Source organism: Rattus norvegicus, chromosome 12 (assembly GCF_036323735.1).
Source record: "Rattus norvegicus strain BN/NHsdMcwi chromosome 12, GRCr8, whole genome shotgun sequence".
Taxonomy (NCBI): domain Eukaryota; kingdom Metazoa; phylum Chordata; class Mammalia; order Rodentia; family Muridae; genus Rattus; species Rattus norvegicus.
The window spans coordinates 40,809,302-40,824,747 of NC_086030.1; the positions used below are offsets into that span (position 1 = coordinate 40,809,302).

A 15,446-nucleotide genomic window follows, 5' to 3' on the forward strand; every position below is an offset into this window, starting at 1 on the left:
GAGGCCCTCTACTGGTGTGTCTGAAGACAGTGACAGTGTACACATATATAATAAATAAATAAATTAAAAAAAAGAAAAAAGAAAAAGAGCAGACCCCACCCCAACCCCAGAGCTCCTAGGGACTAAACCACCAACCAAAGAGTACACATGGGGGGACTCATGGCTCCAGATGCATTTGTAGCAGAGGATGGCATTGTCTGGCATCAATAGGAGAAGCCCTTGGTCCTATGAAGGCTCTTTTCCCCAGTGTAGGGGAATGCCAAGGTGTTGAAGTGGGGAGTGGGTGGGTGAGAGGGGGAGCATCCTCATAGAAGTAGGGGGAGAGGGGAGAAGTGGGGAAAGGGGATAACATTTGAATATAATGTAAATACACAAACTATCCTAACTTAAGAAAGAAAGAAAAGAAAAGAAAAGAAAAGAAAAGAAAAGAAAAGAAAAGAGCGAGCAGCTGGGCCTGGTGACCCACACCTTTAATCTCAGCATTCAGAAAGCAGAAAGAAGGCGATTTATATGAGCTCCATGCCAGTCAAGGCTACCTAGTGAGGTCCTGTCCCAGTTCCAGCACCCACATCCTGGCTTACTGTAACTACCGTTCCAGGGCATCCCGATGCCCTCTTCAAGCACCAGGAATGCACGTGGTGCAGACATCAAGCTGGCAAAAATCCACAGATGTACCAATGTGCTAGAGACACAAGCACATTGAATATTTCTGGGGAGAAAAAAAAATCCCTAAAATCGAAAGAGGCCAAAACGCATAGCCATACTGAAAACGCGAGGTCTACTGTAGCAAAAAAACCACTGACCTTGATAAAGCTTCCTTCCTCATCATTACCTGAGACAAGACCATACAACCATCAAGGAGGAAAGGCATCCCAAAAAAAAAAAAAAAAAAAAAAAAAAAAAAAAAGCACCACTTCCAATAACAGGACATCATCGCAAAGTGTGTCTCTCTGACTCGTTTTTGTGACTCTTTTTATTCTACTGCGGTGGGAAGGTGACAATAAGGTACATCTTAAAGCCCGTGGGTTTGGGATGCGCGCCGCGGAGAGGGATCCGCTAAGCACAAGGAAGGTAGGATGCAGAGAAAAACCTCAGACATGGTGCTGAAAGGAAAAACCCTCCAGCAGCCTGGCCGCCCGCTCCGGCGACACCAGCTACTGCCATCTATTCCCCGCTATTCTGGGCCCGCGACCCCCTCCCCCCGCCTCCCACGTGTGCCCCGAGCAGCTGTTCTGCACAGAGCAGCATCAGGATGGGACTCGATCTGAGTGACCTTGCATCAGCCCCTTCCCTTCTCTGGGCCTCAGTTTCTCCACGCGCACTAAACTACATCCTATAAGAAAACCGCCGGATCCTCATTCTTCTAAACAGAACCACCATCACCGGGGCATCTCCCCTCGGGAAGCCGCTCCCGCCGTCACGCCGGAGTCGGTTGTCACCTGCAAGAAAGACCGCGGGGCTCCTCGAAAGCCGCTGGAATAAAGCTACTTGGTGGTAGCGCTGGTCTCCAAGCAGTGGCGCGATCCGCACAGCCTGACAGCTGCGCGCACCCACCGTTGTCGCCTCAGGGACCAGCAACCCTGGGCCGGCGCATAAGCGAGGCCGAGGCTGCGGCCTAGCGCCCCGCGCGGTCCGCCCCCTCGCCGCCCCGCACCGCGCGCGCCCCCAGCGGCCCTCCTGGGCCTTCGCTCCGGCCAGGGCAGGCCTCGGCTTGCCGCAGTGGCTAACAGGCAAGCTCTGGGTACTCACCGTAAATGGGCCTGAGGCGCCGGTCGTTAGGGTCCTGCACATGGCCCCGCGTCGCCATGATGACAAGCGCAGAACCGTAATGCGCACGCGCTGGGCAGGCCCCCGGGAAGGGGCCGTTAAAGGGCCAGCGTCGATCTCGCTGACGTATCGCGATAGTGGAGGGCCGTAACGGCCGAGTGCGCCTGCGTGGAAAGGGAGGCTCGCCTCCCCTTTAATTGGCACTGTGTTTGATTTTGCCAGCAGAATTGTCTGGACCCCAGGGCGTTTGTCTCTGTTGAAGACTTTTTCCCAGTGCGAGGGAGAGGCGTGGAAAGCGAGAGTGCGGTTTAATCTCACTGACTTTACATCTTGAAGAACCAGTTGGTTTTGGCCATAATTGTGGAGCAACCAGGAACTTGTTGAGTGTGAGCCCTGGGAAAGTGCTTGCCCAACAGTGAAACTAGCTTACAAGCCCTTCTCCACCCCTTCCCTGAACTCAATTCTGTGCGTGTCTAGACACTAGTGCAAGCCGTTGAAGTAGATTCACACCGTGCTGGACGTTATCATTACCTTTCTTTTTACGGATTTACTCGCACAGCACAGGTTTATGAGGGCTGATAGGCGGCAAGAGTGGCAAGGAGCTAAAGAACGGGACACATTCTTAACCCCAGAACTCGGGAGGCGGAGGCAGGCGGATCCCTGTGAGTTCGAGGTTAGCCTGGTCTACATAGTGAGTTCCAGGACAGTCAAGGCTATGTAGAGACCCTGTCTAAATAAATAAATAGAACTCAAAATAAAAAAGGTTCTCCCACTAGGTGGTCACCTGCCTTATTTGCTGGTATTCCTTTTTGCACCAACAATTTTGCCCACTCTTCATGGCGCCTCTTCTCCAGGAGCATGTAAATGGACTTGGCTTTTGTAACACTTTCACAGACACAGGAATCTAGTAGCTTTTTCTCAAAACCACGAAATAACTGGTGTGTACACTGTAGCTGTCTTCAGACACACCAGAAGAGGGCATTGGATCTCATTACAGATGGTTGTGAGCCACCACGTGGTTGCTGGGATTTGAACTCAGGACCTCTGGAAGAGCAGTCAGTGCTCTTAACCACTGAGCCATCTCTCCAGCCCAGTTTAGGGATTTTTAAACATTACACCATGTACAATGTATCACGACAATACATGGTACGGTGTACAGAAGGGTAAAGGTTAACATTGGTTATCTCACCTGTGTTTCTGTGTATATTTGTGCGGACACTCCAAACATCCAGGGATAATAAATATGGAATCAGTTCGCGCCCGCTCCCACAGTGGTTCTCAACCTGTGGGTCGCGACCCCCAGGAGGTCCTATGCCAGATGTTTACATTACAACTGCTAACGTAAGCAAAGTCACGCTTATGCAGTAGCAATGGAATAATTTCAAGGTTGGGGACCACCACAACATGAGGCCCTGCTTTAAAAGGTTGCAGTGTTAGGAGGGTTTGCCAACTACTGCCACAATGTGAAAGCCAGATGTGAAAGTTGATTATATCGCTTAGAAAATAGAGAAAAGTGAAGTCTGTCCGGCAAACGCCTTTAGTCCTAGAACTTGGGAGGCAGAGGCAGGTGGATCTCTGAGTTCTAGGCCAGCCTGATCTACAGAGTGAATTTCAGGACAGCCAGGGCTACACAGAGAAATCCTGTCTCAAAAACAAAAACAAAAACAAACAAAAAAAGGGAGAGGAAGAAGGAAGAAAGACAAACCCAGGTTCAGTTCCCAAGGAATCTAAGGCTCTCTTCTGGCCTCTGTGTACAAGCACTGCACAGTTGTACATGCAGACAAAATATTCATGTGCATATTTTAAAGTTTACATTCAAAACGAAAACACGCGTGCACACACCTGGATCAGCGCGTACACACAGAGGACTTGCCGAGGCTCAGAATCTTTAACTACATGGACCTGGGCGGTACACAGAACGTTTTCAGTATTTTTGTATGTATGCGTATGTGTGTGTGGGTGAGTACCTGCAGAGGCTAGAGAAGGTGTCCGTGGTCCTCTGTCCTTCTTCATCTCATTCACCCGAGACAGGGCCTCTCCAAATGAACTTGGAGCAGGCAATTTTTCAGCTGAGCTGGCTCCAGCAAGCGTCTGCAGTCCTGCACTGGGCTTCCAACACCACCCTAATTGCTCAGGTTAAAGCTATACTAAGGCGGGCTGGAGAGACGGCTCAGCGGTTAAGAGCACTGACTGCTCTTCCAGAGGTCCTGAGTTCAAATCCTAGCAACCACATGGGGGCTTGCAACCATCTGTAATGGGATCTGATGCCCTCTTCTGGTGTCTCAGAAGACAGCTACAGTGTAATTATATAATATCATCATCAACATCATCATCATCATCTACACTAAGGCAAGCCTAGCTGTTCCCATGGGTACTCAGGATCAGTAGCCAATATCTCATGCTTGCTTATCAAGAAGCTCCTACCCACGAGCCAGCTTCCCTGCCATATTTTTTTTTATGTGTACAGGTGCTCCCTTACATGTATGTCTATAGGTACCACATAGGTGCCTGGAGCTAGCAGAGGCTACAAGAGTGTGCCAGATCCCTGGGCTTGAGTTACAGCACATTTCAAGCCACAGGGTGAGCACTGGGGACCAAACTTTGGTCCTCTGGAAGAGCAAACAGTGTTTGTAACTGCTGAGCTATCTCTCCAGCCTCTTGTGTTGGGTTTTTGAGACAGGGTCTCACATAACCTAGGCTGGCCCCCAAGTCCTGATCCTCCTGCCTCAACTTCCTTGAGTCTTAGAGCACAGTTTGTATGCCACGACACTAGCTTGGTGGGGTATCTTACTGTTGGGTCAGTTTTTGTGGATCAGGACATTGGGCCTGGGCCCTCTTGCATGCTGGGAGAATATTCTACCGTTGCATGACATCCCTGACACTCTTTTTACTTTTGATTTTTCAGACACGGTCGTACGAGTTGTCCACGATAGCCTCGAACTTCCTCTGCAGTCCTGGTGGTCCTCTTCCCTCAGCCTTCCAGGAAGCTGGGATTACAGGCCTGCCTACCATGCCAACCTGATTCTCATGAAGGTTTGTGAACCAAGCACTCTGCTCTAGTAGTGAGTTTAACACTTCTTCCTGTATAAACCTTGAGCTAAGAATGGTGTTTTTCTTTGTAAATCGATGAGAGATAAAAATCACTCTTGCTGACGGTGTTGGGGTAAGCCTTTAAGCACAGTACTCAGGAGGCAGAGGCAGGCAGATGTTTGTAAGCTGAAGGCCAGCCTGGTCTACATAGCAAGTTCCTGGACAGCTAGAATTACATAGAAAGACCCTGTCTCAAAAAAAAATGTTTTAAACTTTAAATTAGGGCTGGAGAGATGGCTCAGCGGTTAAGAGCACTGACTGCTCTTCCAGAGGTCCTGAGTTCAAATCCCAGCAACCACGTGGTGGCTCACAGCCATCTGTAATAGGATGCTCTCTTCTGAAGTGTCTGAAGAGAACTACAGTTTACTAATAGATAAATAAAATAAATAAATCTTAAAAAAACTTTAAATTAAATGTGTGTGTATGTTTCTCTGTGTGTTTATACACATGTGTACAGGAGTCAAAGGAGGTCAGAGGCATTGGATATGTTCTAGAGCTGGAGTTTCTGGCGGTTGAGAGCTGCCTAACATGGATGTTGGGTAACGGGCTGGGGATTTAGCTCAGTGGTAGAGCGCTTGCCTAGCTAGCACAAGGCCCTAGGTTCGGTCCCCAGCTCCGAAAAAAAAATGGATGTTGGGTAACCAACTTAAGTCCTCTGCAAGAGCGGCAAGTGCTCCTCCCTGCTGTGGCATCTCTGTTGTCCTGAGAATGTCTCACCTTCTATTTATTTTCTGGGCTGGAGAGATGGCTCAGTGGTTAAGAGCACTGACTGCTCTTCCAGACATCCTGAGTTTAATTCCCAACAACCACACGGTGGCTCACAACCATAATGGGATCCGATGCCCTCTTCTGATGCACCTGAAGATAGCTGCAGTGTACTCACATATATAAAATAATAAATCATTCCTTATTTATTTTGTGTTGTAAAATTTTTACTGTTTATGTGTGTGAGCAAAAGTATATGCACAGGAGTGTGCCTAAGCACACAAGAAACAAGAGGCGTCAGGTCTGTCCCCTTTTGCTCTGTATAGCCACTAAGCACACATGTAACAGACAAACATACAAGCAAGCGTCCATACACATAAAATAAACAACAATCAACAAATGGATAAGGACAGCTACAGTTAACGTTTGACCTACACACACACACACACACACACACACACACACACACCACACACACCACACACACACCAATGCACACCCACATACCACACACACATACACACACATACACACATATACACCCCCACACACAGACACACACCACATATACACACCACACCACACACACACATGCACCACCCACACACCACACACATACACATATATGCACACACACATGCACACACACACCACACCACACACACATGAACACACACATACACACACATACACACACAGACACAGACACACACCACAGACACATACACCACACACATTCACAGACACATACCACACACATGCACACACATGCACACACACCACACATGCACACCCATACACACACTCACACCACACCACACTCTCACCCCACACTACACACAAACACATGCACCACCCACATCACACACCCACACACATACATCACCCCACACACACACAAACCAACACACACACATGCGCGCACACACACACACACTAAAATACATCTTGCTGAGCCCTGCTCTAGATTGTTGAAATGTGTTTAAACTGGTGAATAACCAAAAAGAGGAAGTTCCGTGAGCCAAGCGCTGTGGGGTTTGGGTATAATCCCATCCTTTGAAGAGGGACAGTTTAAGGCCAGTCTGGGCTATGTGGTGAGAACCAGGCTAGCCTGGGGTACATGAGACCTTGTCTGAAAAAAAAAAAGACAAAAACAAAAACAAACAAACAAACCCACTATCCCTACCAGGTGTGACGACCACACTTTGATCCCAGCACTCAGGAGGCAGAGGCAGGTGGAGCTCTGTGAGTTCTAGATCAGCCAGGGAAACATAGATACAGAGGTATCCTGACTCAAAAAAAAAAAAAAAATCATTACCAAAAAATAGGCTTTTTTGAAAATATAAGTAAGGCACGTGTAACCCTACTCATTGTGTGTCTGAAATCAACGGGGCATCGTTGTGTGTGACTGCCAGGCCCGCACAGTACAACCTTAGGGGTCTTGTGGTTCCATCTTCCTTTTTTTTTTTTAAGATTGCTTACATGTACACCTGCAGGCCAGAAGAGGGTACCAGACCCCATCACGGATGGTTGTGAGCCACCATGTGGTTGCTGAGATTTGAACTCAGGACCTCTGGAAGAGCAGTCAGTGCTCTCTCTTTTTTTTTTTTTTTTTTTTTTGGTTCTTTTTTTCGGAGCTGGGGACCGAACCCAGGGCCTTGCGCTTCCTAGGTAAGCGCTCTACCACTGAGCTAAATCCCCAGCCCCGCCCCCCCCTTTTTTTTTTTTAACAATTAAGTCAATTTATTTAAACAGTTGACTTAGGCATCTGCAATGGTGACTTCAACCTCCACTCCAGGCTCAATACTGATGGAAGTAATCTGCTTAACAATCTCTGAAGGACTGTGTAAGTCAATGAGTCGCTTGTGGATTCTCATCTGGAAACGATCCCACGTCTTGGAACCTTCACTGCAAGGGGTTTTTCTGGTAGTGATTCTCAGTGTCTTGGTAGGCATGCGCACTGGTCCTTTCACTTTCAGATTCTTTTCCTTTGCGCCTCTGATCAAGTCCGCACAAACCTTTTCCAGCGACTTCACGTTGCGGCTGGTGAGCGTGATTCGAATCGGGTGAATCGCCATTTCGGGCTCCACGGGAGTCTTCCCGGTATCTTTAAATGCCGTGGCTGAGGCGTAGGTAGCTTCCTGACCGACTTGTTCCTCAGCAGGAGCGAACAGCGGTGAGTTAGGACAGCAGACTTGACAAGGCTCCACAGCACGCACCACAGGTCTCGGAAAGGAGCGCAGTCAGTGCTCTTAACCACTGAGCCATCTCTCCAGCTCTGGTTCCAGACTTTCAAATCTCACAGCAAAGCCAAGCTTGGGGGCTCAAGTGTGTAAGCTCATTGCTCAGCAGGTAGAGGAAGGAAGGCCAATATTTAAGACAAAGACTGGGGCTGGAGAGATGGCTCAGCGGTTAAGAGCGCCCGACCGCTCTTCCAGAGGTCCTGAGTTCAATTCCCAGCAACCACATGGTGGCTCACAACCATCTGTAAAGAGATCTGATGCCCTCTTCTGGTGTATCTGAAGACAGCTACAGTGTACTTATATATAATAAATAAATAAATCTTTAAAAAAAAAAAAAAAGACAAAGACTGGAGAGATCCTGCCTAAGAGTAGTTTAGAGCACAGGATGGTCTTATAGAGGGCCCGGGTTCAAATCCCAGCTAACTGTGTTAGCTCACAACGACCTGTAACTCGAGTTCTGAGTGATCTGGTGCCCTCTCGTGCTCTCTACGGGCCCTGCACACACATAGTGCACACAAATTCATATAAATACAGATGCATATTCTTTTCTAAAAATTCCAGGCTGGACTTATCTACATAACCCATTTGAGTCCAGTTTGGGCAATGTCAGGCCCTGGTTCCAAACAGACAAACAAAGCAAAGCAAAAATGCCTTCACAGTTGATTAGGAAGGCAGGAGTTAGATAAAGTGGTTCTAGACCATTCTGGGAAGGTGTGGCCAGGAATGACTTGGATAAGGTTGGGCTCAGAGAGGAGAGAGGAGGGAGGAGGGTTCAGTCTGCTTCAAGGGATAGGGATGGGTGAAGAATGTGAGACTCAGGGTTGGGGATTTAGCTCAGTGGTAGAGCGCTTGCCTAGCAAGCACAAGGCCCTGGGTTCGGTCCCCAGCTCCGGAAAAAAAAAAAAAGAAAAGAAAAGAAAAAAAAAAAGAATGTGAGACTCAAGGATTTGCAAAGTGGGCAGCTGGGTGGTAGGGTCTGCCTTTGATCCCAGCGCTGGGGAGGACAGGTGGGCCTCGGAGTTCAAGGCCAGCCTGGTCTACAGAGTGAGTTCTATGACAGCCAGGACTACACAGAGAAACCCTGTCTTGAAAAAGAAAAGAAAAAAATTTGCAGAGTGGGAAGACACACTACTTTAGGGTGTGGGGAGAGGGAGGGTGGATCTGAATTGGTTTTTGGCCAGACCTATGGCCTCTCAACTCTGTCTTTTCTGTTACCTTGGTTGTCAGTGCTCCATGAGAACATGGACCGGCTTGTCAGCTAGCCCCAGACTTGGCAAGATTCAGGGTACTATGGACCTCCTCAGAGAAGTCTCTAGAATGTTAGGTCAGCCCTTGGTAGGATACACTTCCTTGTATTCTTAAAGGCTGTTTAGAATTGAAGCAGGGTGACTCATACCTTCGGTCTTTCCCATTCTTGTCCCTTGTCCTCGGAGTCAGAGAGTGAAGCCAGGAGCCAACCGTGGGCCTGTCCTTACCTGTTCTGTGGAGGCAGCTTCCACACCTTTTCAAAGAAGGGCTTGAGTCATTTCAGGGCACAAAGTGCCTCCCTAGGAGGGTAAAAACCCAGCTCTGTCCTGCTACTGAGAGCCCAGAACACCCGTGGATGCCTTTATGGTATACAGCAGGTGCTAATTAACTTTTCAAGGTAGACCAAAGCAGTTGCTCTTGGGAAAGGACCTCTTCCTAATGGGCAGGGAGGGCCACGGTCGCACCACACTGTGCACCACAAACCGGGAGTACAGACAGTGACATCGATGCAGGGCTGGTGGTGGCTCCGGGTATCTTGCCCAAAAGGCTCTTCGAATTTTTTACTTTGGTCTTTTTTTTTTTTTTCCGGAGCTGGGGACCGAACCCAGGGCCTTGCACTCGCTAGGCAAGCACTCTACCGCTGAGCTAAATCCCCAACCCCTTGGTCTTTTTTTTTTTTAATTTTATTTATAGCACCTTTTATTTATACATTTTGTAAATTTTTTATTGGATATATTTTTATTTACATTTCAAATGTTACCTCCTCCTAACCTTTCTCGCTTCACAGAATAAACAGGCCAAAAGAGGACGTCAGATTACAGCCAGCTGTGAACCACTATGGGCTGGGAATTGAACTTAGGTCCTCTGCAAGGGCAGCCGGTGTTCACTGCTGAGCCATCTCTCCATCCCTCAACATCATAAAAATAAATCTTTTAAAAAATGAGCTTAAGGGGTTGGGGATTTAGCTCGGTGGTAGAGCGCTTGCCTAGCAAGCACAAGGCCCTGGGTTCAGTCCCCAGCTCCGAAAAAAAGAAAAGAAAAAAAATGAGCTTAAATAAACTGGTTATAGTCTTGACCTGCAAAAAATTCAAGGAGTGAATTTTCCCCATCAAAACAGAGAGGCTCAGTCTGCATCCCCTTCCTGGCTTAATCCGGAGCGAGGTTTGTTGCAATTCTAATTCTGTCCTCTAGGTGGCAAACGAGCCCAAAATGGCATCAGCCCTTTTCCAACGTCTAATATTAGAAAGAACGTGTTTTATTTTTTTCTTGTTTAAGAAAACAGACCAAATGTTATTTTTTTAGTCATATGTATATTATTTTTTAGAGTTGTTCTTGGAATTTAGGTGTGTTGCCGAGCATGTCTGCATGGGCACACTTAGGTGTGCGTTCCTGACTTTAGTCTCCAGGCACCGTCATTATTGCATTTTGAGAGTCTCTCACTGGGACATGGTGCTGGCCAGCTCTGCCACAGGCTTCCTGGCCAGACATCGCCAGAGATCTGCTTGTCTCTACCTCCCGGCACTGGGGATAACAAGTCTGTGACTCTGTCCATGGCTTTATTTCTACACAAGTTGGAGGGGTCAAACCCAGATCCTTGCATTTGCTCTGTAAGCACTGAGCCTTGTGTACGGAATTTTGGAAACTGTCTCACTATGTAGCCAAGGCTGGTCTCATAGTCACATCAATAATCCTGACTCAACCACCTTAAAAAAGTTGTGAGTCGCCTTACCCTGCTTTGTCAAATATATATTTTTAGACTTTTTTTTTTTTTAAGACAAACTCTCACTGTGTAGTCCTGGCTACCCTGGCCCTCAATATGTAGACCAGGCTGGCCTCAAACTCACAAAGATCCTCCTGCCTCTGGCTCCACGTGCTGCCACCATTCCAAGCCTTATATGTGGAATTATTTTCCACGTTATTTAGATGTATGTAGTTCAAATGCCGTCAAATCAATCTGGTTTTGTTTGTAGACAGTTTTGGCTTCAAACTCACCACATAGTCAAGATGACCTTGAAGCTGGGCATGGTCGTGCACACCTTTAATCCCAGTGCTGTGAGTTTGAGTCCTGCCTGGTCTACTATAGAGACCCTGTCTTAAAGAGAGAGAAAGAGAGAGAGAGAGACCTTGAACTTTTTTTTTTAAACATTTACTTATTTATTTATATGTAAGTACACTGTAGCTGTCTTCAGACACACCAGAAGAGGGCATCAGAGCCCATTACAGATGGTTGTGAGCCACCATGTGGTTGCTGGGAATTGAACTCAGGACCTCTGGAAGAGCAGTCAGTGCTCTTAACCACTGAGCCATCTCCCTAGCCCTGCTCTAACCCTCCGTGCTTCTGATATCATGCATACTAATTTGCCCGTCCTCAAGTGCTTAAGATGGATTTGTTGCTTTAACATTTTTTTTGGGGGGGGGGATTGAGGATTTAGCTCAGTGGTAGAGCGCTTGCCTAGCGAGAGCAAGGCCCTGGGTTCAGTCCCCAGCTCCGGAAAAAAAAAATTTTTTTTAACTTATGTGCACATGTCTGTTTGCTCCTTGTGTGTTCAGATGTCTACACAAGCCCAAGAGGGTGTCTCCTGGAGCCGATGTTACTAGCCCTTGTGAACAACCTAATGCGGGTGTTAAGAATCCACTGGGGATCCTCGAGAAGAGCAGCAAGCAGTCCGGAGAGATGGCTTAGTGGTTAAGAGACCCAGAGGTCTTGAGTTCGATTCCCAGCAAACGAATGGTGACTCACAACCATCAGTAATGGAATCTGGTGCCCTTTTGCCACAAAGGTGTACCTGCAGACAGAGCACTCATATATGTAAAATAAATAAAAATCTTAAACAAAAATAGAAGAGGGGCAAGCATTCAAACACCGAGCCATCTCTGTAGCCCTTGCTTTGGATACATGTGTGTTTCTTTTTTTTTAAAACATTTATTTATTTATTATGTATATATACATCATACAGCTTTCTGCCTGCGTGTATGTGCCTGCAGGCCAGAAGAGGGCACCAGATCCCATTACAGATGGCTGTGAGCCACCATGTGGTTGCTGGGAACTGAGCTCAGGACCTCTGGAAGAGCAGTCAGTGCTCTAACCGCTGAGCCACCTCTTCCGTAGCGCCTCTACGTTCTCCACTGAGGATCTTAGCTTTGTACCATCAATAGGCGTCTCGGTCGGGGTATCTACTGCTGGAGTAAACGCTATGGCCGAACACAACGCAGGGAGGGAAGGGTTCATCTTAAGCCCTCGGGTCACAACTCCATCACTGAGGGAAGTCGGAGCAGAAACCTGATTCGGAGCCCTTCAGCATGAATCTTTAGTCAAGAAGATGCCCCAGTCTGGTGGGGGCATTTTCTCAAGTGAAGACCCTGCTTCTTGAGTGACTTTAGCTTCTGTCAAGCTGACAAAAGCCTAAAGGGTGGGCATTTCAATACCCACCCCCACCATCACCACCACACACCACACTGTAAATTGCTTGCCTTGTCTCCCTTGGATTTTATTTATTTTTTGAGAAAGGGTCTCTCTCACTATGTAGCTGGAACCATCCTGGAACTCACAGATATCCCCTCCTCACCCCCTGGCCTCCTATCCCCCCCCCCCCAACTCCTCCATCCCTGACTATGCCTTCAGATTGATGGGTTAAGGTGACGCCACCATGCTCTTTTGTATTTTTGTGTTTTGGCCTGTTTTGAGACAGGGTTTCTTTACGTAGCCTTGTTGTAGAACTCACTGTGTAGATCAAGGTAGCCTCAAACTCACAGGGATTAAAGACATGGATCACCACTACCTGGCTGCCCGGCTTCAGTTTTGAAACCGGTCTTGTGTAGCCCAGGCTGGCCTTGAATTCTCTACGTAGCTGAGAATTACCTTAAACCCCTGCTCCTCCTACCTCTACTGCCTAAGGGCTGAGACTACAGTGTGTGCCATCATGCTGGGTGGGGTATTTACTTTCTTAGGTAAGGGGCTAGGAGAAAAAAAAAAGAGAGAGAGTTTTCTAGGGGAAAAAAAAAAAAAAAACCAAACAGGTTAAGATGCACGTGATTCTTAGCCATCGCCCGCTGCAGACACCAGAAGGTTCTACGCAGGCAGGCACTGAAGTATGAAGCTGTTAGGGGAAGGATAGAGCCACAACTCCTGGGAACTCTGCCTAGTAACCAGACAGCCTGGAAAGTGTCCCATCATGCTCTGAGGACGACCGTCCAATCCCTGTCCTCATGAATATGTATGAGTCTCCAGATGTCCGCTGAACCCCTTCCTTCCTGCCAAACAGGGATGCAATCCCCCCCACCCCCAATCCTTCCTCCGTCTTCAATAGCTGGCATCATCTTTGTGCACATTGCATTTCAGGACCCGAAAATACACCCACGGAATGTTCCAGAGCCTAGCACCTCCCATAGGGAACTGACTTCTAGCAGTCGTTTCACAACTATGTCCCCAGTAATAATGGATGTTGCTGAGACTGTGAAAAAAAAAAAAAAAAGAAACTAGGGCTGAGGCAGGTGCTTAGTGCATAGCAAAGCTTGTGACCTTTGGCACAGAAAAGGAAGGAAGGGAAAGGGCTCAGTGGACAGATGTTTGCCCAGCAGATAGGAGGCCGTGGGTTCGAATTTCAGCACCACCTGCGTGGTGGCACACAGCTGTAATTCCAGCAGATAGAAGATGCTCTACAAGACAGATAGATAGATAGATAGATAGATAGATAGATAGATAAAATCCTGCCATAAGACTTGCCAGTTGTATGCTTCCTTTCATAAGAAATACTTAGACAAGTCAATGGAAACAAAAATTAATGAAGAACAGAGAGAAGATGGACCTGCTTCTGTAGGGACTAACAAGACAATCAGGGGTTGGGGATTTAGCTCAGTGGTAGAGCGCTTGCTTAGCAACCGCAAGGCCCTGGGTTCACTCCGGAAAAAAAAAAAAAAGAAAAAGAAAGACAATCAGACAGCAGAGTGGCTTGGCTGCACAACTGTGACTACATTTCCTTTGTGTGTGTGTGTATTATTATTATTATTATTATTATTATTATCATTATCATTATTATATTGAGGTTTCTCTGTGTAGCCTTTCTGTCCAGGAACTCACTCTGTAGCCCAGGCTGGCCTCGAACTCAGAGATCCACCCATCTCTGCCTCCGGAATGCTGAGAATTAAGCTGCGAGCTATCATTGCCGGCTTGTAAATAAATAAATGTAATAAAAATATTTATGAGCGTTGCTGTACGTAATTATAACCCAATAACATGTTAAGTAGCACAAGCAAAGAGCATGCTTGTCCCAGCAGTTTTGGAGAAGATGGGTAGAGGAAGAGACGGTGCCTGGGGTTGGGCACTGCCTACATTGACAAGGAGCCAGAGATTCACTTCCTGTTAGGGCTCTTGAGATGGCTCCAAGGGTTGCTGCTCTTGATAACCAGCGTTTAATCCCTGGAATCCACACGGTGGGAGGAGGGACCTGATTCAGGCCCAAAGCCATCCCCGTCGCACACAATAGCAGCAATGAGTTAAAAAAAACATTTCAAAGGGGAATTCCATTTCACAAGCCATTTGGAGTCAGGCGTGGCAGTGCATGTCCTTAATGCCAGCATTCGGACAGAGAGCATTGTGGGTTTGAGGCCAATTGGGTCTATACAGGGAGCTCCAGGGTAGCCAGGGTTACACAGTTAGATCCTGTCTCAAAAGAAAACAAACTTGGTGTTGGTTAGTGACTGGGATGGTAACTTCTTCTTTTTCTTAAAGATTTATTCATTTATTATGTATACTGTGTTCTGCCTGTATATATGCCTGTACGCCAGAAGAGGGCGCAAAGATCTCATCACAGATGGTTGTGAACCACCGTGTGGTTGCTAGGAATTGAACTCAGGACCTCTGGAAGAGCAGTTGGTGCTCTTAACCACTGAGCCATCCCTCCAGCCCTGGATGGTAACTTTTAATGTCTATCAGGAAGCAGCAAAACCAAACCATCAACTGGGAGAAGCTGGAGTTAAAACCCGTGCACACTTTGATATAATTCAGCAAGTATTCTCCGTTCTCTCTTCCAGTATAAGCTGGGCTTTGGGCCAAGGATCAGTGGATCTTAGGAACTACTGGGATGCACAGAGGGAGGAAGGGAAGGGTTTGGCCACAAGGACCAGGACCGGAAGCTTTCTGTCCGGGAGGGGTTGAGCCTTGAGCTGAAGCGAGAGTTGGGAAGGTGGGCATGAAGGGAGTGGTAGTAATGAAAGCCTTGGCTAGGACAAGGGACTCCCCTCCCCCCAGCCTGGCAGGGCCTTGAGCTTGGCTGGGCTCAGAAGGGCAGGGCACCACCTTCCCTTGGGCTTTATCCAAAATTCCTCAATGTTGAAACTGTCCAAGCCCAGAGGACATTCAGATTCAGTTAATCTGCTACCCGTGTGATGGGGGAA

General features: G+C 47.6%; 3 protein-coding genes across 7 annotated transcripts in view; all 3 read right to left on the minus strand.

Moving 5' to 3' along the window:
- Naa25 (N(alpha)-acetyltransferase 25, NatB auxiliary subunit) overlaps positions 1 to 1,891 on the minus strand; it is a 52,284-nt gene extending 50,393 nt beyond the window's left edge. For 2 of the 5 annotated variants that reach the window (XR_005491649.2, XM_039089597.2), the window contains exon 1: positions 1,750 to 1,890. Coding sequence is in view for 4 of the 5 variants with exons in the window: in XM_039089597.2 (XP_038945525.1) it covers positions 1,750 to 1,807 (58 nt within the window). In the remaining variant the exon portion in view is untranslated. Of the gene's footprint in view, positions 1 to 1,749 lie in introns of all 5 variants that reach the window. The other 3 variants (NM_001413582.1, XM_063271535.1, XM_039089598.2) reach the window with 3 other exon arrangements.
- The window catches only part of Hectd4 (HECT domain E3 ubiquitin protein ligase 4), a 191,353-nt gene that overhangs the window by 9,070 nt on the left and 166,837 nt on the right, over positions 1 to 15,446 (minus strand). The gene's annotated exons all lie outside the window — the stretch shown is intronic.
- On the minus strand, positions 7,279 to 7,805 carry LOC100909911 (40S ribosomal protein S20-like; the record flags this gene model as incomplete). Its single annotated transcript, XM_039090171.1, has 1 exon — positions 7,279 to 7,805. A coding segment is annotated over one exon (483 nt), but the record flags the coding sequence as incomplete, so codon positions are not given.